The sequence below is a fragment of the Periplaneta americana genome, chromosome 4 (genome assembly GCF_040183065.1).
Source record: "Periplaneta americana isolate PAMFEO1 chromosome 4, P.americana_PAMFEO1_priV1, whole genome shotgun sequence".
NCBI lineage: Eukaryota > Metazoa > Arthropoda > Insecta > Blattodea > Blattidae > Periplaneta > Periplaneta americana.
The window spans coordinates 118,283,372-118,308,950 of NC_091120.1; the positions used below are offsets into that span (position 1 = coordinate 118,283,372).

General features: G+C 35.7%; 1 protein-coding gene and 1 long non-coding RNA gene across 6 annotated transcripts in view; one reads left to right on the forward strand and one right to left on the reverse strand.

Moving 5' to 3' along the window:
* CycG (cyclin G) overlaps nucleotides 1-20,581 on the forward strand; it is a 155,790-nt gene extending 135,209 nt beyond the window's left edge. For all 3 annotated transcript variants that reach the window (XM_069823870.1, XM_069823868.1, XM_069823869.1), the window contains one exon: nucleotides 18,679-20,581. In XM_069823870.1, the coding sequence (XP_069679971.1) occupies nucleotides 18,679-18,862 (184 nt within the window). In that variant the 3' untranslated portion in view covers nucleotides 18,863-20,581. The remainder of the gene's footprint in view (nucleotides 1-18,678) is intronic.
* The window catches only part of LOC138698135 (uncharacterized), a 115,794-nt gene that overhangs the window by 30,599 nt on the left and 59,616 nt on the right, over nucleotides 1-25,579 (reverse strand). For 2 of the 3 annotated variants that reach the window (XR_011331716.1, XR_011331717.1), the window contains one exon: nucleotides 20,950-25,533. This is a non-coding gene — a long non-coding RNA (uncharacterized lncRNA). Of the gene's footprint in view, nucleotides 1-20,949; nucleotides 25,534-25,579 lie in introns of those variants that run through there. The other variant, XR_011331718.1, reaches the window with a different exon arrangement.

Below are 25,579 nucleotides of genomic sequence, written 5' to 3' on the forward strand. Positions count from 1 at the left end.
GGTATTGAATTAAGGGGGGCTGCATGCAAAAATAAACCAAGCAACTTACTTTATTTAAAGATTAGTTCCATGCGCCTTGGCTTGTAGGTTGCAAACTTTCGAATCATCATCTTATTAAAATCCGCTATGTTGTTTAACATAATCTTTACAATGGAAAACAGAGCTAATGCGGTCAGTCTCTCTTCTCTCATCGTATTTCTAAGATAGGACTTTACTCTCTTCAAACACGAAAAGCAACGTTCTGCTTCGGAAGTTGTCATTGGTATGGTATTAGCTATGCGTAGTAGTTTCACAACTTCTGAAAATGAGACCTGCAAGTTCTCAGATAGAAGAAACTGCAAGAGCTTGACTGCATCACTGATATTTCTGAATTCTTGTTTCTGATGCAACACAGTGAGTTCCGTTTTTAGTTTGTCTTTATCGAGCATTGGGAAAAGCTTCACACATACATTTAGGTCATTTTCAGGAAATGAGCTTTTGTAGCATTCAAATTTTTCTTGACACAGAAGAGAAGATAATATCAGATGATCTATGAACTGGAATCGGGTGTTAGCTTGTGTGATAATGAGGTCACACACTTCCTTTGCTGCCGCAACCCTTGTCTGAATCCCTTCGACCTTACGACGCTTTTTAGGGTTTTCATTTTCACAGATCTCGCTATTCAACTGTGCACTGTTCCGTATTGTCTGTATAGCATTAACAAAGCTTGAAATGCAGAGTTGGCCTCGGTAGCATAGTCGGTTGCGGGTTTGATCCCGGCCCAGGTCGATGGCATTAAAGTGTGTTTAAATGAGACAGGCTTATGTCAGTAGATTTACTGGCATTTAAAAGATCCTGCGGGACAAAATTCCGCTACACCGGCGACGCTGATATAACCTCTGCAGTTGCGAGTGTCGTTAAATAAACCATAATTTAATTTTTTTATGCAGATTTGAACCTTAGAAATATCTAACTGGCGATGTTATAGTTGGTTGTATAATATATCTACATGATACATCAATAAATGAAAAAAAAAAAACTGAGCCAGAAATTGAATTCAGGATCTTCAAGAGTACGCACCAGGGCGCTTGCCTCATTTATTGTGATGTTGTTAGATGTTTCAGATTCCATTATTGTTTGAAAACATTCTAACAGTGGCTCCTTCTTCTCATGAACAACATTTACTGTTCTTATTTAAAACTCCATCTTGTTGCCCCAGTTAATGGAATTGTCTTTCAAACACATTAATTTAATATAGACTGTGTGGAGATCGAGAGAAGAAAGCAGGGATACTGGATACATTAGCAAAAAAAATGCGAGCTTTGTAGGCTATTTTGTGTAGCAGATTTTCCCATTGTGAGATTCAATGGATGGGCATTAATTTCACATTTCTCCTGAATTGTTAAGGTAATGAACTGAATAGCCTGTAAATATTGTACAGAATTAAACATTGTCCCACTTGTTATACTCACAATGTTAAATAAAATGTATTTAAAACTGCGCGCTACTGACAAACTGCTGCAAATTTTGCAGCGCCTGGAAACTCTGGATTCATGGCAAGGGGCTAGCAGGGGGAGGGGTAAAACTAACGCGCAAAGCTTCCGAGACGAGACTGGCAGCTCCAGGGGAGGAAGTGGCTTCACTCTATAGCAGGCCTGCACAAACAGTGCTGGACAAGCGTGCGCGCTCCTTCGGAGCGGGAGAGCAGTGTTTACCCCTCGCCGAAACTGAGAGGAAGATACGTCAGAATGACATAGACTTGCTATATATAGGTAGAGGAGAGGGAAACGACCACTCAGCTATCTAGTGGAGTGCAGTGCGTATTCTCAGTAACTGTTTCACGTTGCTTACCTACTGCTACAGTACAGTATGAAGGAATCTGAAAGACTGAAAAGTGGTGGTCAGACAAATTCTTTCAATGTTGCATGGGAAAATGCTTATTTTTTCATAGCTGCTGGAGTAAATACTCAGGGGTCATTCCATACAAAATTTTGAAATTTGTAACATCAAGTTCTGGATTTTTTCAATATTCTAGTAAATGAATGTCATAATAAATAGTTAAATGGCCTAATATGAACTTTATCTCATCAATGGTTGAAAGGTAATGAAGGGTAAAATATTCGGGGAGTTGATATGTGGACTATTGTTAAAAATATTATTAAAATGACATGCTTCATTGTATCGTCGTAAAAATTGTGTCAATACAATGATGACTCTATATATTTAAACTTCTGAGTTATTATGGATTTTTACTTCGAGCATGTATTAAAACTTACAGTAAAAAAAAATAAATGTTAATATTTTCAAATCGAATATTTTTTTACCATGCTCTATTTTTTACAGTGAGATAAACAATTTCTTAATCTATTACAAAAATTTTATGATGGGATCTCTAATACTTTGAGAAATATTAAATAAACCAGAATTGCAAATGTTGCCATTAAGGATCAAAGTCGCGTGCAGTGTATTACGTCACGCGCTCATACCAGACACACCCACATGCGTGCTTAGCGATTGATATGACAAATGCTAGATGTTGCGACATCCGCTCAACCGTACACTAATAGATTTCACGTGAGAGTTTGTTTTTTTTTTTTTTTTCCTGTTATAATCTCAGCACAACTTTTTCCTTTCAGTTTAGAGGATGATTTTGTTCTGTTCTGTCATTGTAACTTTTTCCCTTCAGCTTAGACGGCGATTTTGATCTGTTCTGTCATTGTAAGTTGTAAGTGTTCAATATGCCTAAATTAAAGACGAAAAGTTGGAGTCATCTGAGGTGTTGCACCACTTTCGGACTTTAAAAACATTCGTCACAAGTCTGTAAAAGAAAAGTGTCAAGTAGCATGTGTAAAAACGTCCCACATTTAGTGGTAGGTGATGCTATTTGAGAATGCTTTTGCCTTAAGATTTCAAAAATTGAAATAATTACTGAACTTGCTGGGACTAAAAGTAAGGTCGACAAATCAACAAGCGAAGAAGAATGTTTACAAACAGAGGAGGGAAATTCAACAAGTGAAGAAGTATGTGCTCCTGAACGTAAGGAACTATAAATGTATCTATCAGAAATATTGACGTCATTGTTACAGAGAAATTTAGTAGAAATTTAATACAAGGAATGGACGACAACAGACAAGGCCAATATGATTTTAGTGAAAAGTGACTGTGTAAATTTCATTAATAACTTCATTGGTTGGCTTAAAAAATGCAAGATACTGTACACAACTTCATTGCAAAGTCCCAAGCAAATTACACTAGTCAACAAGGTTTTTGTCACAAGGGTGAAAATGGTCATTTTAGATCAATTTTTGTGTGCTGATAATGGATCTAAACTTGAAAATTTTCCATCACGCACCATTTAAGAGGAAAATTGGAAATTGTAAAAAAAAAGAGGAATGAATTTACTAAAGAACTCGGGTATCGAACTATTGACTTTATTTAAACGGTTATACAGTATATTCATACGTTTTATAACTTACTGTTGCTCAGAATATACTAGAAGTGTATTTTAAGGAATAGGTTTTTTCAAATATGTGAGTCTGCATTAATAAGGTAGTGGGCGATATATATCTATATAACGTTATTGCTTTATGGCGCTAGACCAAGAGAAAGCACTGAGTGGGTGGGCTTTTAGAGTGAAATAGATTGCATTTTAGGATTAGTTGAACATTGTTTGAGCTTGTGACAAGTTGTATCACTGGTTTTAAGTGTTCATCTTCGCGTTCATTTACACTTTCTGAGAATGAAAAAATCTCGTCGTGCGTGTGTAACTTCGCCCGACAGCTTTTGTTACGTATGTGGAGAATTTACGGCAAAATCGCAGCATCGGTCTTTATCAGATAAGTTGAAACAAGCATATTATTGCTATTTTGAATGTAATGTGTGTGATGAGGACAAATCATGGGCTCCCCATGTGTGCTGCACAACATGTTACTCAAAACTGATAAAATGGATGAATGGAGAGAAGAATCGAAGTATGCCGTTTGCAGTTCCAATGATTTGGCGTGAACCGACAAACCATGCAGAAGACCGTTATTTCTGTTTAACAAAGATTACGGGATTTTCAAAGAAAACAAGATATAAAATTGAATATCCTAATGTTCAATCTGCAATAAGACCTGTACCACATGGACCAAAACTCCCTATTCCTAATCCACCTTCGCAATTGGAGGAATAGGTTCTCCTAATAGAACAAACAGATGACTTGGCTCAACCATCAACAGGATCTGATCCGTCCTATAGTCCAGAACATCATAAAGAACCCCATTTAATCCAACAATGTGAATTGAACGACTTAATAAGAGATCTTAATCTCACTAAACAACAAGCTGAGATTTTAGGATCTAGATTGCAACAGTGGAACCTGCTAGCACCAGATACTAGAATTTCATTGTACAGGAAGAGACATGAACGGTTTTCGAAGTATTTTATAATGAATTCTATGTGCGCGTATGTAAATATAGACGGCTTAATGGAAGAACTAGGATTTCAACACATCCCAGAGGAATGGAGGTTGTTCATAGATTCTTCCAAAATAAGTTTAAAGGCAGTGTTAATGCACAATGGAAACACTAAACCATCAATTCCAGTGGCGTATTCAGTGGATATGAAGGAAACTTATACAAATTTGTCAGTGTTACTAGATGCAATCCAATATAAAACATACTGCTGGAAACTCTACTGAGATTTGAAAATTGTCGCCTTATTGCTCGGACTTCAGGGTGGATTCACAAAATATTGTTGCTTTCTCTGTTTATGGGATAGTAGTGCGACTGAAAAACACTATATAGTGAAAGACTGGCCTCCCAGAGAAAGCTATGTCCCAGGAGAACATAATATCAAGCATGTCTCTTTAGTAAAACCGGAAAAAGTACTGCTTCTTCCTTTACATATCAAGCTTGGTTTAATGAAGAATTTCGTTAAAGCTATAGATAAAAATAGAGAAGGTTTTGCATATGTAAGGAATATGTATCCGAAACTCTGTAAAGCTAAAGTGAAAGAGGGAATTTTTGTTGGCCCTCAAATTAGGAAACTTTTGGAAGATAAGAGCTTCGAAAAAAAATTAAGTGTTGAGGAACTAGAAGCTTGGAATGCCTTTTGAAGTGCTTTAGTGGGCTTTTAGGTAATAATAAAGTTGACAATTACCAACAGCTTGTGCCTTGTGCAAGAACTCCTGCATAGTTACCAGAAGCTTCGTTGTCAAATGTCTTTGAAAATACATTTCCTACATTCCCATCTCGACTTTTTCCCAAAGACCTTAGGAGCTGTAAGCGATGAACAAGGGGAAAGATTCCATCAATATATACACAGGATGGAACAACGACATCAAGGAAGGTGGGATTCTAGTATGATGGGGGACTCCTGTGGGTTTTTGTTCAGAGAAGGTGACTCAAACTACAAGAGGAAAAAATAACTCTAAATAACTACATATATTTTTAAAAAATCTAGCTTGAAGTCTGTATATGGTTGTTTACTTCAGTGTAGGGCTCTTAAGTTATTTGATTTGATATTTTAATCAATTTAATTTATAAATTTAAAAAAATTATAGTTCATTTGGTTCAGTTTTAAATTAACGAAGTAAAAGCTTATTTTGAAGGGAAAAAAAGGAATATAATGCTACTTTTTCTTATTGTAATTATTATTTATGTAGCGTTATTATTTTTCTGTGAAATGTCAGTGTATTTTGTATATAAATTTTGCATCTTAGGAATTTATTTATTATCACTGTGTAATTACGTATTTTCAAATGCACGAAAACGTTTTTTTAAATCAAAATACTTCCCCTTCTGTCACACAAAAATGTTACGTGTTACAGATTTTTCACTGCGATTTTCGTAATCAGCAGGGTCGATTTAGTAAAAATCAGCTGATTTCATTTCTGTGACAGACAAAAAGTTAAAATTTGTTGACTAGTGTTATTTAAAGCAGCTGAAAACTGAAACAAAGCCCGGTGAGTTCATTTTCATTGGTGATTTTCCAGAGAATTACAGTTTCATTATTCAGGATGCTACACAAGGTCATCACTGGAGTACTTCTCAAAAAACAATACACCCATTCACAGTATATTACAGAAATTCAGTTGGTGGTAATTTAGAGAACCTTTGTTTTTCAGTAATTTCGGAATGCTTAGTTCACGATAGTGCAACAGTTCATGTTTTTGAACGAAAATGATAGGACATCTGAAACAAACACATACCGAAATATCTGAAATATATGATTTCAGTGATGGCGCAACTTGCGAATACAAGAACGAAAAAACTCCGTTAATCTACTCATTCATGAACATGATTTTCAAATACCTGCAGAGTGGCATTTCGTTGGAACTACTCACGGTAAAGGGTCCAATGACAGTGTAAGGGGTACAATCAAGCGAATCGCTGAAAAGCCAGGAACTCTAATTTCAACTTGTAAAGGACTGTATGATTGGTTAAAATTCAATATATAGGATATCATTGTGTCATTCACATCCATTGAAAAACATGAAGTAGTTACAAAATCTAAATCCTCAAAGATTTGCTGGCCTCAAGACTGTTTTCGGAAAAAGAAGTATTCACTTTGTGGTTCCAGTTAATGGAAAGTTAGCAATAAAACCCTATTCTGCTTCATCAGAAGTACTGAAACTAGTTGAAATCAGACGTGTGACACGCACCGGTCGTCAACGCGGAAACACTTCTCGCAGTGACCAGCAGCAGTGATGGTGCATGGCGCAGCGGCATAGATCAACCTTTACATGGCGAGTTGTTTTAATTTATAACTTCCTTATTTTTGAAGATCCCATTATGAAAATTTGACAGCCTAATGAAAATGTTCAGTAAATTGTCATTTATTTTTTTTATGTGAATTGAAATATTCGATTTTAAGTAATGGCGTTTTTTAAATATATTTTTGAATTTCTTTAAACACAATTTTCAGAGCTGCACTGAATTATAGTATCTTAATAACCTCTTTTATAAGCTGTCTAACGATATCTTTAAAAAAAATTTTGTAATTATTCTTATGGTCAGAAAATAAATTTAAAATAGAGCTGTGCGCTCAAATAAAAATATTTTAACTGCCCATTACATTTAAACGGTAGCTGTCGCAAACATAATTTTGTACATGATTAATATATACGACATAAAGAGATGAATGTACAATTTTTAACAAATTTGGAGATATGAATGTTTTTCGCCATACTATTTTCCATGGAATTACCCTCAGTGCTTTATCTACCACAACATTTTGAAAGGTAGAAAGAAACGTAACATAATACGTCATTACGAGTCCAGACATAAAGATACTAAAGATATTAATCTTCAACAATTTAAATGTCTCTCTTCAGGGAAAAGGCCAGCTCATTGTTGATATGTTGAATAAATTACGGGATTTCAGTCGTAAACTTACACTTTTCGTAAGTCAGTTTCGGGAAGGTAATGTGGCTTACTTTCGAACGATAGAAACTGCTCGTGATGAAGCCATGTGAAACGATTATGTGCAAATATTAATTGAAATTCAAAATGAATTTAATTCTAGGTTCCAAGATCTTGTCTTAAGGTTCACACCTGTGGAGTAACGGTTAGCGCGTCTAGCCGCGAAACCAGGTGGCCAGGGTCGGGACAAGTTACCTGGTTGAGGTTTTTCCGGGGTTTTCCCTCAACCCAGTATGAGCAAACGCTGAGTAACTTTCGGTGTTGGACCCGGGACTCATTTCACCGGCATTACCACCTTCTTCTCATTCAGACACTAAATAACATAAGCTGTTGCTAAAGTGTCGTAAAATAACTTACAGAAAGTCTTAATTGAAAAGAAGTTTAAAGTTATCATAATAAATTCCTTCAACACCAGTTGAAACAATGTCATTTAAGTTACAGGTGAGCCTGGTTGGTGCAGTTGGTATAGCTCTGGCCTTCTATGCCCGAGGTTGCGGGTTCGATTCCGGGCTAGGTCGATTGCTCATATAACCTCGGCAGTTGCGAGCGTCGTTAAATACAACCTAACATTTAACGATTTACAGCTCGGACTTATTGATCTTCAATGTGGCTAAAGATCGTTTGAATAATACTACAAGCCTGGTTGAGTTTTACAAGACCAAACATTAGCAATAATATCCACGACTACACAGGCTGGCTGTGAAAATGATTGCTATGTTTGGCTCAACATTTACATTTGTGAGCAACTGTTTTCTATAATCAACATTAATAAAGGCAGGCATCGAACATCTGTAACTGATGTTTCATTACGATGAGTAGGCTACTGTTCCTTTCAGCTGCCAACAGCATAAAACCTCGTTTTCATGTACTGATATATAAAAATATAAGAAAATGATATTGTACATTTAAGTAGGTATAAAATTTCTATTTCTGTAAAATAAGTATTTCTGTATCAATTAATAAGTCAAAGATAGTTTTGCAAACACTGAACGGGAATTCATTTCATGAACCTCGTAATAGTACTTCCTTTTGTGAACATTTTGTACGAGATCACCCCTTCTTCTGGTCCATCCTATACAGAGCGCAGCTAATACCTGCATTCCGCTCATGAGCTGTGAGCCAGCTCGGAGAGCGCAAAACTTGTGCAGGCCTGCTCTATAGTCCTTGTCTCTGGTTTCGCTCTGGCAGCACCAGGGGAGGAAGTGACTTCACTAACTATTGCGTGCATGTCAATGAGAACGAAATTAAAAAAAAAAATTCGAGCACTAAATAGAGACTGTATAATAAATGTATTTCACAACATAAAATGAGACAAGAACCACAAATGTCTGGGGGTGCTGCAGCTCCGCAGCCCCTGGGAAGGTTTAAGGTTTTTTGTTGGCCAGTATTCCACTGTAAACAACACACTGAAACTGGACAACAGTGTTGGTCTTTGTGAGTGCAAAAACAGAACTGTGATATTTTTAATCATATTTTCTGACAGTCTTCAGTGTCCCCCCCCCCTCTCTTCTAGTTGGTTTCAAGTAAACTAGAGCGACTTTTAGCCGCCAAGGTCGACTGCAAAAAGCAGTTGGTCTGCCGCCGACATGAGCGACTCTGCAGTCGATACGGGCGTTGTGTCTCGTCAGTTCTGGCGGCAGTCGAACTGCAAAAGGTGTCATTTTTCACTCGTATTATGATAATGCACGTCGAGGAAGAATTAATTTTATTATTTCTTCTCCATCCTAGGAAAAGGCGTGTTAAACGTAGAAAATATTGGAAACATTGGATTCTCATTCAGTGAGCGCAGTATGGCCAATTTCACTGCCTTTTTCACGAGCTTCGTGCCTATGAACACAATTTTCTTCACTACTTCAGAATGTCTGGGTTATCATCCGATCATCTGTTGGGAAAAGTGACAGACGATGGAGACCTAGGAAAATTTTTTCTGAATCTTCTGAGAGGTCTGAGAGAAGGAAAGCTAGAAACATACTGCAGGCTACCGGCGTCATTATCACCAATCCTATTGACTCTAAATTATCTAGTGGTTGATACAGCGTCGTTAAATTACCACTCACACTGCAGTCTCAAAAAAGGGGTAACTTCTCTTTCTGACACAGATAAGCTTGACAGATCAGGGAAAGAAAGATGCTACTAATTTTGTCAAGGAAATTACAATTACTACACTGAAACGTGCCACAAAATAAAAATAGCGTACATATCAGCTGTTATAAAGCCTATTCCATTAACTCCTGAGGAAGCTTTGCCTCTTGTTACAAAATAAATAGTTTACCTTTAACTGCTGTACAAAGTTTGATCATAATCTGATAGATAGAAGGAAACTTATTAAATTTACTAAAGATTTTTATTTATTATTTTTAGTCCTACAGAATAATATCTGTTATGGTAACAATTAATATTTGTTTAAATTCACCCCTATAATGGGGTAGTTTCCTTTACACAAATATAATTAGAGCTTGTATACAAAAACAAATAACTTATGTTACCCTTAACTACCGTACAATTTTGATGAAAATCCCTTTCGTATGAGAAAAGGTATTAATTTTATCTAAATTCACCCTACAATGGGACAGTTTCTTTTACACAAGTATAATGAGAGTTTGTATACAAAACAAATATACTATGTATAACTACTGTGCAAATTTTAATGAAAATCTGTTAGATAGGAGAAAAGTTATTTATTTCCTCTAAATGGACCCCTTATAAGGGGTAGTTTCCCTCAAAAGTAACAATAGTTACTATACAAAACAAATATACTACCTGTAACTACTGTACAAAGTTTCATGAAAATCTGTTAAATAGGAGAAAAGTTAATAATACGAGTAGTTGTTAATTTTTCTATAAATTCAGGCCCTATAAGGGGTAGTTTCCTTTATACAAACGTAATTGGAGTTTGTATACAAAACAAATATATTGTAGGGCCGCGGTAAGTAGAGACTTCTGAGAGCGGGGAAGTGGGGAAAAGAGATGACAACCTCGTCACCTCTGTGTGCATTCTGCGGACCTCAGATAACACTGAGTATCACCAGTACGAAAACATTACCTCCTCACAGTTTGTATTTAACAATGGAGCAACTAAGATCAACTTGACGGCGTGGCCAAGTAATACACAGTAGAGAGAGGAAGATTATAAAGAATATAATAGAATGTTGCGACGAAGAGGCTCGAAACAAGAGGCTAATCGCTCCCCTAAGGCAGGCCACGTCCAGAGCTGCTAATACGCCGGCGTTAGTAATGCAAATGTCATGAGAATCCGGAAAATGGCTAGCAAGCAACCAGATGACATTGAAACAACTCCTGGTAAAAAGAGCTAAGACTTTATTTCTACTGTCATTACAGGTCATTGCTGTTTCATCAATAATTCGCATTATTTAAAAATAAATTTTAAGTCGATTATTTATTTTTTCCTCTAAGGAAATTTTACACTGATAGTACGCCTAATTACTTGTAATTCAGAAATTTCAAAGTTGATTTACAAGCTATTTTTCATTGAAATAATTTGGTAAATTAGCTATATACTGAACACTGTAGATGGTTTTAAAAACAAATAACAGCTGTCAAATTATCTGCAAAAGTGAACCATCCAACTATAGATTTATATTTGAAGACTTCGAATAAATAATGAACTAAGTTATCATCATCATCAACAACAACAACAACGTCGCCCTCGGTAGCGCAGTTGGTATAGCGCTGGCCTTCTATGCTCGAGGTTGCGGGTTAGATCGCGGCCGAGGTCGATGGCATTTAAGTGTGTTTAAATGTGACAGGCTCATGTCAGTAGATTTACTGGCATGTAAAAGAACTCCTGCGGGACAAAAATTCCGGCACACCGGCGACGCTGATATAGCCTCTGCAGTTGCGAGCGTCGTTAAATAAAACATAAATTAAATCAACAACATGTAGCACTGGCCTTCTATGCTCGAGATTGCGAGTTCGATCCCGGCCGAGGTCGATGGCATTTAAGTGTGTTTAAATGCGACAGGGTCATGTCAGTAGATTTACTGGCATGTAAAAGAACTCCTGCTGGACAAAAGTCCGGCACACCGGCGACGCTGATATAGCCTCTGCAGTTGCAAGCGTCGTTAAATAAACTATGAATTAAATCAACAACATATATTGCTGGCCTTCTATGCTCGAGGTTGTGGGTTCGAGTCCGGCCGAGTCGATGGCATTTAAGTGTGTTTAAATGTGACAGGCTCATGTCAGTAGATTTACTGGCATGTAAAAGAACTACTGCTGGACAAAATTCTGGCACAACGGCGACGCTGATATAGCCTCTGCAGTTGCGAGCGTCGTTAAATAAAACATAAATTAAATCAACTACAACAACAACTTATAGCGCTGGCCTTCTATGCTCGAGGTTGCGGGTTCAATTCCGGCCGAGTCGATGGCATTTAATTGTGTTTAAATGCGACAGGCTCATGTCAGTAGATTTACTGGCATGTAAAAGAACTCCTGCTGAACAGAATTCCGGCACACCGGCGACGCTGATATAGCCTGTGCAGTTGCGAGCATCGTTAAATAAACTATAAATTAAATCAACAACAACATATAGCGCTGGCCTTCTATGCTCGAGGTTGCGGGTTCGATTCCGGCCGAGTCGATGGCATTTGAGTGTGTTTAAATGCGACAGGCTCATGTCAGTAGATTTACTGGCATGTAAAAGAACTCCTGCTGGACAAAATTCCAGCACTCCGGCGACACTGATATAACCTCTACAGTTGAGAGCGTCGTTAAATAAACCATAATTATATCAACAACATTGGTACCACAGCCTATTGCAGACCTTGATTGCCCCTACAGTGCTCCAACATTTGTTTCTATCTTTCGCATTTCTTTTCCAGCCATGTACTTTCAGTAAGAAAGTGCCATTTTAAAATATTCAAGGTGGCCAGTCTATGTATATATTTGTATTTTACTTACTTATTATCCTTCGAAGAGTTGGAAAAATTCAAATATCTTGGAGCAACAGTAACAAATATAAATGATACTCGGGAGGAAATTAAACGCAGAATAAATATGGGAAATGCCTGTTATTATTCGGTTGAGAAGCTTTTGTTATCCTGTCTATCAAAAAATCTGAAAGTTAGAATTTATAAAACAGTTATATTACCGGTTGTTCTATATGGTTGTGAAGCTTGGACTCCCACTTTGAGAGAGGAACAGAGTTTAAGGGTGTTTGAGAATAAGGTTCTTAGGAAAATATTTGGGGCTAAGAGGGATGAAGTTACAGGAGAATGGAGAAAGTTACACAACGCAGAGCTGCACGCATTGTATTCTTCACCTGACATAATTAGGAACATTAAATCCAGACGCTTGAGATGGGCAGGGCATGTAGCACGTATGTATGGGCGAATCCATAAATGCATATAGAGTGTTAGTTGGGATGCCGGCGGAAAAAAGACCTTTGGGGAGGTCGAGACGTAGATGGGAAGATAATATTAAAATGGATTTGAGGGAGGTGGGATATGATGGTAGAGACTGGATTAATCTTGCTCAGGATAGGGATCAATGGCGGGCTTATGTGAGGGCGACAATGAACCTCCGGGTTCCTTAAAAGCCAATAAGTAAGTAAGCATTGCTTAATGTTTAATAATGTCATAAGGAATTTGTGCAGTACACACTAGTTTCAGTAATGAGCTTATGAGCATAATAAAAGTTTGCCAATATAGCCATAGAGAGTTGTCTTGTTATCATTTGCGGAAATTCACTTCATCTGTAGAGCGAATGTTTTTTGTATGGTAGTACTATTGTAGAACGCTGTCAAGGCGTCTCTGTTATCGCGATTATGTCATACATATGTGATCAGGGGTCATTCTCAGACTAGGGAGCTCAGCTCGCTACTTACCGCGGCCCTACAATACAACCTATAACTACTGTACAACGTTTCATAAAAATCTGTTGGATAGAAGAAAGGTTATTAATTTTTCTCTAAATACACCCCCTGAAGGGGTAGTTCCCCTTGTACCAACGTAATCAGTTTGTATACAAAACACATATACTACCCGAAACTATTGCACAAAGTTTTATGAAAATCTGTTAAATAGGAGAAAAGTTATTAATTTTCTCTAGATGCACCCCATAAGGGGTAGTTTCCCTTATAAAAGGCGAAAAGATATTAATTACATCCATCTAAATTTATGTTTTGAACGACTGCGTGCCGCCAACCTTGGTGGCTAAAAGTCGTCTGTGTGTAAGTAGAAAATGCTGCCGTCAGGATCAGCGCTCATGTGTAAAGTAACTGGCATTTTCCCTTTAAATACATTACCGACTGCATCCCCGCGACAAGCCACTAAGGTCAACTGCTTTTTGCAGTCGACCTTGGCAACTAAAAGTCACTCATATGTAAGGGCTCTTAAAGTAGATTTTATTAGTTTCTGAAATTGAAATTGAAGTTTGTGTCAACAGTTCAATGGTCTGATTCATTGTGCTGGGAGGAACTTTTTTTTTTGCATTCAAATAATAGATTTATCCATTTTTATAAAACTATACATAATCTTAAGCAATGGCAACAGATTTATAATATGAAGAAATGATTAACATAACACAGACGCATTAATTACGATAAATATCTCATAAAACATGTTCAAGACCCACAGTTACATAACTTGAAACTATTTCATGTAGAGCCAGGTTTCTGACAATTGTAATGAAAGTGAAAACATGATAATGCCCCTGCTTTGTTTTATATTGGTTTATTAAAAGCAGCATTTTTTATAAACAAACTTGTACTTCCTTGAATTGACGATTAGCATCGTAACAAATCAAAAGACTTGCTTCATCATCAGATTTTAGAAGCAACTCTCATGTAAGCCAAGGAATATTGCTATAATTGGTGGCAACTGTTTCAGCAAAGCAAAAGTCCATTATGGCACTAAGTGTCCATAATTGTACCTATTTTCAAAAAGGGGGACAAAACCAACTGTGGTAACTTTCGAGGAATATCACTTTTGTTGACGTCTTACAAAATTTTGTCCAATAGTCTTTTGAGAAGATTAACTCCGTACGTAGATGAAATTATTGGGGATCATCAGTGCGGTTTTCGGCATAATAGATCGACTATTGATCAGATTTTTTGTATTCGACAGATAATGGAGAAAAAATGGGAGTATAAGGGTACAGTACATCAGTTATTCATAGATTTCAAAAAGGCATATGACTCGGTTAAGAGGGAAGTATTATATGATATTCTTATTGAATTTGGTATTCCCAAGAAACTAGTTCGATTAATTAAAATGTGTCTCAGTGAAACATACAGCAGAGTCCGTATAGGTCAGTTTCTATCTGATGCTTTTCCAATTCACTGCGGGCTAAAGCAGGGAGATGCACTATCACCTTTACTTTTTAACTTCGCTCTAGAATATGCCATTAGGAAAATTCAGGATAACAGGCAGGGTTTGGAATTGAACAGGTTACATCAGCTTCTTGTCTATGCAGATGACGTGAATATGTTTAGGAGAAAATACACAGACGATTAGGGAAAACACGGAAATTTTACTTGAAACAAGTAAAGCGATCGGTTTGGAAGTAAATCCCGAAAAGACAAAGTATATGATTGTCTCGTGACCAGAATATTGTACGAAATGGAAATATAAAAATTGGAGATTTATCCTTCGAAAAGGTGGAAAAATTCAAATATCTTGGAGCAACAGTAACAAATACAAATGATACTCGGGAGGAAATTAAACGCAGAATAAATATGGGAAATGCGTGTTATTATTCGGTTGAGAAGCTTTTATCATCCAGTCTGCTGTCCAAAAATCTGAAGGTTAGAATTTATAAAACAGTTATATTACCGGTTGTTCTGTATGGTTGTGAAACTTGGACTCTCACTCTGAGAGAGGAACATAGGTTAAGGGTGTTTGAGAATAAGGTGCTTAGGAAAATATTTGGGGCTAAGCGGGATGAAGTTACAGGAGAATGGAGAAAGTTACACAACACAGAACTGCACGCATTGTATTCTTCACCTGACATAATTAGGAACTTAAAATCCAGACATTTGAGATGGGCAGGGCATGTAGCACATATGAGCGAATCCAGAAATGCATATAGAGTGTTAGTTGGGAGACCGGAGGGAAAAAGACCTTTAGGGAGGCCGAGACGTAGATGGGAGGATAATATTAAAATTGATTTGAGGGAGGTGGGGTATGATGATAGAGACTGGATTAATCTTGCACAGGATAGGGACCGATGGCGGGCTTATGTGAGGGCGGCAATGAACCTTCGGGTTCCTTAAAAGCCATTTGTAAGTAAATATGGCACTAAGTGTCAATTTTTTAATCACTTTCAAAATAACACATTTCTTAATACAAAATGTGATATTCTTTCTAGCATTGCTCTAAAGGAGTCCTATATTTTCCATCTTTCCTGTGTATGTAGTGTTTTGTTTTTAGATCAGTATGTGACCCATTTAAAAACATTTTGCAACTCACAGGTTGAAGACCAATATTAAGAAATAGACATAACAAATTTAAATAAATATAATGTTCTCAGGATTTTCAAAATTGTTTAATAAGAGAAGGGTCTAATAAGGATTACTGAGAACTATATGGATACTTATACTGCCTGCCATGTATTTAATTGCAAATATTCACATGTACAGACTTGCATATACAGAGTGTTTCCGAGGTGGTGTTACAAACTTTCAGGGATGATGGTGAAGGGCACATGTATCAATTTGAGATAAGGAACCATGGTCCGGAAATGACGGAGTCGAAAGTTATAAGCAAAAATAGTTGTATGGAAATGGAATTGTAATTTGGCACTACGTACCCTCCTTCCCTTAACCTTTGGAACAGTCATAGGAAGATGGTATGGGCCGGATGTCTCCTGCGTGGGTGCTTGGCCCGATACAATCTGTGAGCTTGTCTACTGTTCCCATTGGCTCATCCGTATTTGAAACTCAGGTCTGCTTATTCTTCTCTCGTGTACTCCTCCATTTCACTAGGACTGATCGACTGGACACTGCAACTTGTACACATACACTGCTGTCTCCGGACGTGCATATCAGGACCGACCATGTCTGTTACACATTACATTATCTGCATTGCTTTAGTGTAGTTTCCTATCCCCATCCCTCAGACAGCGCACTGAATGGAATACTGTAAGTAGACAACGTAAACAACGTCAGATGAATACAGTATGTGTAAGATGTACAGATAAATACACATAAATAAGGCATACAGAGGAATAAAATTATTTCATTTCCACACAACTATTTTTGCTTGTAACTTTCGACTCGGTCATTCTAGATCAGGGTTCCTGATTTCAAATTGATACATGTGCCCTTCGCCATCATCCCTGAAAGTTTGTAACACCACCTCGGAAACACTCTGCATAGTAGAACCCCCAATAATCCGAACAGTATTTAGAAACTCAAATACAGTGCAACTTTATCACTAAACTTGGCACACTCTTAGAATCAGTGGCGTATACTGGTTAAAGGGTTTGGGCTACCGCTGACCCTATTATTACACAAAATATATCTAACAATTACTTTAATTTTAATTACTATGGTAAAACTAATAATACAAAATTATTACATTATGTTATATTATAAACTTTTTCTTTTGTAATTTCCTTGGGCTACCACTGGTAGCCCGCAAAATACGCCCCTGCTTAGAATGATACCTCGTATCAACAAATGCACATGGGCAAGTATCTCACAATTAGTTCTACACCAAAGTATATCAGTGCGCAATTAGAAAACTAGTTGCTCTTTATAAATGATTTCTTGTTTTAAAGCATTTGTAATATTGCTGTTTACATGTATTAAACGAAAACTTAGTTACCGGTACAAATTTATATTATTACAACAATATATACAATAATTTCCATTGTAATAAAAATAGAGCGCATTAATACAAAACACGGAAAAGTTGTATATTTCGGTCAGTGCTTGTATACAGCTGTCCGATATTATTACAGTAAAATATTTGATTAAAGTATACACCATGACACTTTGCAGTAATAGTAGACCTAACGTAATGTTTATATATACTGAAACACCTCGCTGAAAGAGATTGATTGCATTTTAAATAATGTCATTGTGTCTAATTGCCATACAGCATATGGGGGGGTGGGGGTGTGTGCATGTCTGCATTTCGTAATCTTAGTTATAGATTAAGCCTTAATTGAAGTGTGGGATGTCAGATGGGCAGTTTAGTTTCAACTGATGGGTCACTTTTAGGAAGTGCTACAATTAGTAAATTGACCTGTTTGTTATGAATTTGTGAATTGTTATATTATTATTATTATTATTATTATTATTATTATTATTATTATTATTATTATTATTATTATGGGAAAGAAGTGAATTGTGTTCGGTGCTGTGAATTATATGAGAGTAAATTACTTATCAGTACAATCTACAAAATGAATTGTGCTGTGTGTTACCATCTGATTTGGAAGGAACTGGCGTGTTGTCTGATAACTAAGTTATTCACATAAGTTCTATGATTTTAATTTGGCCTAACTACCTTAACCTGTCATCATCATATCCAAAATATAATATACAGTATGCTATTAATGAAGTAAACTAATATGCTGACAATTTAATAGTGAAACTTTTTTTTGCTAATGGTGAGTACTTGACTTCGTCATTCACTACATCAAGCCAGTCGTGTAGAGCCATTTACCAACAGGGTCGTTGCCAAGAGTCCACCATAGGAGAGCACAATCATAATAATGATTAATGAATAATTTATAACTTCATATTTATATTTCCATATATTTGTATTTATAATTTAAATTTTTTTTTTACTTCTGCCATAATTATATTTATTAGGCCTATATTATTTTTAAATGCACGTCCATTTTCAACACTGACCTGCTAATACTGTGCTGTGTTTTACCACGCCCAGAAATGTTTTGCGCAAATGAGCCACCAATAGTATATCAGAAATGACTACATGCATTTGTTGATATGAGGTACCATTCTATGAGCGTGCCAAGTCTAGTTAATGAATTACTTGTTTTTTTTTTTTTTTTTTTGTACTATTATGATAATCCGTCAGCTGACAAAGAGCAGATAATCTTAATAAAGCGGCAATGTCGTGCCAATATTTCATACACCTCGAAACTGAACAAAGCAATGGACCATGGACAGTGAAAGATGAGAAGGAGATAAGGCATGGTTTACCTGCTTACATTCCTGTTCCCCACTTAATCCGAACAAACCTCAGTCAAAATTAATTCAGACTAGTGGGGTTCTACTGCATTGTACTCCTAGTCGCATATAAGCTTTCACACACACAACATTAATATGTTCTCCTATGATCTTTTTTATTTCCAGATCTGGCAGTGTTAGTTCAGATGAAAGTTGGGATTCTGAGAAAGAAGATACGTCTGCAGAATGGGTACCTTCACTGAATCCTGTTGAATGGACTGTGGGTGCAATGAACCCATTGCCAGAGGAGGATGAACCTGTTTCTAAAGATGCTTCGTCAAAGTTCCTTTGTGATGCAATGGCAGCTTAATTCCATAGGCCTCAACTTTCCTGTAAATTATTGGTATAGTAATTGCCCATTGTTTGTGCGGATTTCTTCTGTGTTAAAAAAAAAAGAGTTGAACAAAAGCTGTGAAAAGATTTAAAAAAAGTACAAAAGTCGTATAAAAATGCTCATCAAAAAAGTGTATGCACACAATAAGTACTGTACTGTAAACAAAAGGTGGCTTCACTTATTCTTATAATTCCTATAATAATGATCAAACTTGAACTCTTTTCCAAGTCACAGATAGACTTGATATTGTTAAGCTTCTGTAAAATGTTCACAAACTTCCTTACAGAATTGTAAGGGGGAGGTAAAATCTCAAATTGAAATAGTGTTATACTAGTCAATCTTGTTACCACAACAAGTTAATTTTCATAGTGGCATTATGCAAGGCAAACTGCAGCAGATGTATCATAATAGTATATGTCGAGCCGGTGATAAAAATAGGTGATATTTAATATAAGTTACAGATGTTGATAGTTGTGAAACATGCGATGGTTCATATATTTATTAATAATTAGTAGATGCAATTTAAAAGTAGATATTTTATGTTCGTTTTGTAGGACTTAGTAGCCTACTTATATTTACTTTATTATGTTTTTACTATTATGGTACACCTGCTGTTAATGAGGCATTTTGTATAGTAGGCTTGGTTCACTAGAACACTGCCACTTTAGCTGTGACTGAAGGTGTTTCATATTACACCACTGTATTTGGAATATAATACAGTGTATGCTTATGTTATAACCAAGGCTCTTATTACCTGCTATTAATTTGTACTGTGACACATTTTTATCAGCAAGTTAAGTATAGCATTTAATAATAATAATAATAATAATAATAATAATAATAATAATAATAATAATGGTGGTTCCAAAATCTAGCTGGAAATCTCAGGGGGAAGATTGCAGTGTTCCGCCACTGTATTAAATAGGACCATTTAAGAGCACAATGAACCACATGAATGAAAAGTACAAATATTGAATCGTGAACAACAAATTTATCATTGTAAACATTTGCCAAGATGCAAGCACTTTTGGTGGTTTGGTCGGTTGCTATAAAAGAGATTCAGCTATCACAGCTGTGAATATTTGTGATAGCTTCTGCCAAGAGCTGTGACTTAAATTAAGAGCTTGTATATAGTATATCTGTGCAACATTGAATCTTTGGAACTGACTTCAATCCAACCATCTATTAGCCCTTTTGTTTACAAGTAAGGATGAATTTGAGAAATATTTAGTGTAGTAGAAAAGTATGTTTCCTTTTATAAGTAATATAGCCTAAGTATAAGATTAAATGATGCATGTACAACTCTAGAAGTGAGAGTTTCCCATATATTTCAGTATTGTACACTGCAGTTAGTGTGTTTGTTTTTCATATAAATGTGTATTAATGATGAATGAATGCGTTGTTCTCTTATGACATAAGCTGCAGGCAATAGAATTTATTTTTACTTAAATGCGAGTAACATCATACTTCATGGTCTTTTATAAATATTATATATTATTGTGTATAGCTGTTACATGTGAATCTTTAATTTAAATCTGAACAACAGGAGACGAATTTTGTGGCTTCTTGCACTCTTGGCAAACGAATTGGCCCATTGCACAATCACATGGTCAATGAAGGCAATGTATTATGTACTGTAAATGTATTTGAATTTTGTAAATTAAAATTAAAAACCTATATGTGTTGAAATTTGAAGTGTATGATATAAATTATTTCAACTATGATATAAAATATAGAAAAAAATTTTACCTATAAAAATGTGATTTATTTTGGTATACCTCTCCAGTAAAATTCTTGAATGTTGTGTTCTGTTACAATTTGAGTGAGAGTTTGCCTCTCAAAAAAATTAGGGGACCACTTTGAACATTATATTTCTTTGTAATGTTTATGAAATAATAGTAATAGTGTCATGAAAATATTACTAAAACATTGGTTGTGAAACATGCAATACAAATAATTTATTCAAAATGTATTTTTTTAAATACCGTATTTTCTCGTACTTCCTCTGCCCTCAAATAAGCCATGCACCCCACTTTTGAAAGGGACAAAAAAATAAATTAAAATTACAAAAACAAAACTTTAAACAAATGTATTCATGGCAAATTAAAAACAAACATAAATACAGTTCAGTTAACAATAAATAAATTTTAACCTGGAATATAATGTATTTCAAACCCATCCTATATACACATACTACACGTATGTCAGTTGTCTTGCTTAATCAGCCTGCAACATTAATAGCATGCGTCAAGATTTCCGTGTTCCTCTGGATTTTTTATACTTTCAACTTTTTCACTGCAAGTAAAGGATTGCAATCTCATACCTTTTTCAGAATTGAAAATGTAAGATTCACAAGCTGTACACTAGGGTGGCCCTTAGTCATATAGGTAGATTTTTATTTTTCGTAAAATTTTAAAGCCACCCCCTAGAATTGTTACACATAGAGAAAATAATTCCCTGAAGAACTGGGAGAGAATGGTTAATAGAAAGACGCAGCACATTTGAATTAAAGTTTCAACAATTTACTTAAATTTCTATGTTCAATCACAAGTGAAACATGTATTATTCTTTTCGTGTTATCCATCACCATTCTTCTATACTGTCCATCCATAAACCACAAAAGAATAAATTAAAATCATCAGTACCAGTTGCAGAAGACAGCCCTGCAGTATATATTGACTACACTCCAACTCTGGCTACTAGCAACAGGCATCTATAATGAACACAGATCAAAATACCCCTCATTTCTCGTGAAAAACAACTGAATAGACTACAGTGGACTATAATGGACTTTATGTTGTCAGCAAACAGCTGGATACATTAAGAAGATGGATTGATCACCATTAATGGTTTTATTGTTCTTGAAATTTTTTTCTTTTTTCGTTATCAGCATATTATTGTAGTCATCAGTTTCACTCCCCGTTCTACTGCATCCTTCACAACCTTAAGACCTTTTGCAATATAGGTAGTCTTCTTTGGAAATTATCGTTACTTTTCCATTCTGATGAATGTTTTTCCAAGAAGTCACCATTTATTGAATGCTTTTAAAAAATCTTTGGTAAATAAAATTTTCAATGCCTTTTTCCTAATATTCATTTAAGAACATTGGTTTAACTGATAACATTTTTATATTTCCTCTCTGTACTTTTCAAATTTCACAGATTCTACCATTAGTATTTTAGTTTCAACTGAAAGATTATCAAAGAATGACAATGCCGTTTCTGGTGCAAGGTACCATAAATGGTTACAAAATTTCTGCAAATCAACTTTGCTGATCAGTTTATTAATATACTATAAGATCGAAAATTGCAAAGAAATTGTATCCTGAAGAGGAGATTCTGTTGGAACAGGTAAACGAATTCATGGCTTCACATTGATGCAGGGAAATTTAATGATAAAGCGGACATAAATATAAAAAATTTTGAAGTGCTAGTCCCATCAACTGAACATTATTAATAATAAAATATGTTACTAGAACTTCATTAATTTGATAATACCGCGTAAAAGAAACACTCTGTGACCCTCCATTCCTCTGGGAGAGTGGAGTGAGTTATGAGTACGTTTTGCACCGTAACTGATAACCTTTCTAACTGCACGATAAAAATCATATGACTTGATCGTGTCTGCATAACTATGCTGTTTACTGTTAGTACAGGTACTCTAGTTCTAATTTGTGCTTGTATTTGCATACTACTCTGAATCTGTAAGTACTTGTATTATCGCTGCGGCCTCATGCTTAACATGTCGGCATCATACAATAACGTGCGGTGTGCTTTTAAAACAATTTTGCCGACCGATTGTTGCTTTGTAGGTTTCACCCTAGATCATATATACTAACAGATAGCTCTTTTATATAGGCTTTAGGGTTTGCAGTCGAGGCTGGCTTGATGTAGTTCAATAATTGTCAACAGATGGCACAATGACCAACACCATCACGAGACACGAACTCTAAATCGATTATTTCTTGCTTACGAGATAATCTCGGTATGTACTGCCGACAACTGATGACCATGGATAAATATTATTGGCCTATATGACCTTGGAAACTTGGCAAGTTCGGAATGAGGCAGCTATTTATAGTTGTCACGTGGGCGAAGCGAAGAGATAAGATAAAGTACGCCTTTGTATTGAATATAATTCAGAATCTCTGCCAGTCTGCCAGGCAAAGCCAATGTACCGGTAAACAGAATATGTAGACCATGTTGTAATGGTACCGTATCGGGCGGCAATAATATGATTCGTTATCTCTTCTGTTTTTATATATTTGTCGTGAATATTATTTATATTATCAACTGAGTGTATAACATAATTTATCCGTTAATTGATATTTTATTAATGATAAATCCAAAGAACAATGGGAAATAAGGGACTAAACACTGAAAAATAAATAAAATAAGAGAATTTGACGTTCATGATTATAATGTTGTCGGAGTTTTGTTATACTTTACTTTGAATTATTTTAACTTGTACCACAAAAGCGTATGAAAATTAATGTTAACATTAGTTATGATAGTGGTATATTGGAAAATTTGTGCATATAGCCTGATTACAATATATAAATAATACTATCCTAACCTAAGCAATAGTAGTCTTGTTTATTTCTTACATGTTCGTATAATTATACAAAAACAACAATAATCTAGTTTGCAGCCTGTGATGTCTCGTTTACAGTATTATATAATATACATATTACGATATTTACTAGGTACTTTAACAATATATAGTTAATAATATTATAAAATATACAGGCCTAATCCATTACCAAGGAATACCCCTTCCCTCACATTTTCAATACTGTTTACCTCAAAAGGCCTTCACACCTTACTAGACACTGGATTAAAAGAGTCATGTTGATGTAGGCCTACAACATTACATTTTTTGTCACTACTCCTGATCCCATTATAACAGTTTCAGGTTTTGTAATTTGTAACAATACTATCAATACTGATGGGTCATTCCATAGTGACACACATAACATTTTCGAAGTAACTATGATCGTCACAGGATATTTAATTAAATACTTAAGAGTTTATGAAAGACATCACTGTCTTTTAACGTAAGCATTCCAAAATATAAACAGAAAATCTTAATGAAAAGGAATAATTAATAATGTAAAAAAAATGCAATATTATATGGTGTGACATATGAACATTTTCTTGCCACTTAATTTATTACCAAAATGGAAAATGTTCATATTATTGTGTCAAATGACATAAATAGTTGTTTTCCAAAGAATTAAGACACTTGTGTAGTACATGTAACTGCTGACGTACTTTAATAAAAATAACAGTGCCATTAACAAATAAAATATTACGAATTATATTGTGACACACGAACATTTCTGCCAAGTTGATTACTATTTTTTTCAGATGCATATCGAGATTTATACACAGTGCCTACAGTTCTTATTATACAAAGCAACACTTGATTACACTAAAATACACATTCAGATTTAAAATGTCCTTGGTTATTTACAACCATATGTGGTGATATCTCCTGTGTAATATCATGTGATGAATACACCAATATAGGCTATCTACTTTTCCTCCCATTTGTAGTACTTTTCTTTCTTGAACATCACGGAAACTTTAAATTCTTCGCCACCACAAGCTTTTGTAACTTCCTCTGCTTATCTGACGTCTTTTTTAAATTTATTATTTAACGATGTTGTATCAACTACTAGGTTATTTAGCCTCGATGGGATTGGTGATAGTGAAATGATATTTGGCGAGATGAGGTTGAGGATTCGCCATAGATTACATGACATTCACCTTACAATTGGGGAAAACCTCGGAAAAAACCTCAACCAGGTAACTTGTCCCAATCAGGATTTGAACCCGGGCCCACTCATTTCACGGTCAGATGTGCCTACCATTACTCCACAGCAGTGGACCGAACATGGGTTATGTACAGTTACCCTTAAAAGGAATGAGACAACTCTTGGTCGTCGGAAGTTAAAGTTCTACAGTGCGGTTCACTCAATATCGACGTAACAATAAATACCATGACATATACAACAAGAATTGTTACAAGGACCACAACAAGGACAAGGACTAGAATAAGAATCACGAAGAAGATAGCGATTTAAGGCCACGATTTCACAACATAGCTCGAGTCACAAAATATCATTGCTTCTCTGTACCGAATGGCAAATGCCTGCTATGGGATCTACATTCTGGACTGCTGCTGTCACTGTCTTGTCTCGGTAGCTCATATAGTAGCGTGTCGGTTCTACTATATAACCGAAACGTCTTGTGTTCGATCCCGGGTAAAACTTTTTTTTATTGAGGTGTAATTAATTTCTTCACAGTTCCTCGACTGTCTAATTTGTCGAAAAATATGGAATAATTTATGCCCAAATTCTGGGTCTTACAAGTGGGCTGAACCTCGTCAAAAAAAAAAATCTTACTTGGAAGTTAAAAGTATTCTTTCTGAAACAATAATCATAAGAAACAAAACGAGACCTGTTAACTTAAAATCTTGTCCACATGCCATCAGCTTCTATTACAGCTCTAAGTCAATCTGGCATGGATGTCACGAGATTGTGGAACTGGTTCTGATCCTCGGCGAGATCTTCCCAGGTGTCAACAACTTGATTCCACAATTCGTCTCGATTTCGAGGGCGTCGGTGGGCATAGGTGGCTACTCTGTAGGGACATAAACATAGATTATCTCTCGGAACTTTTCCGTAAA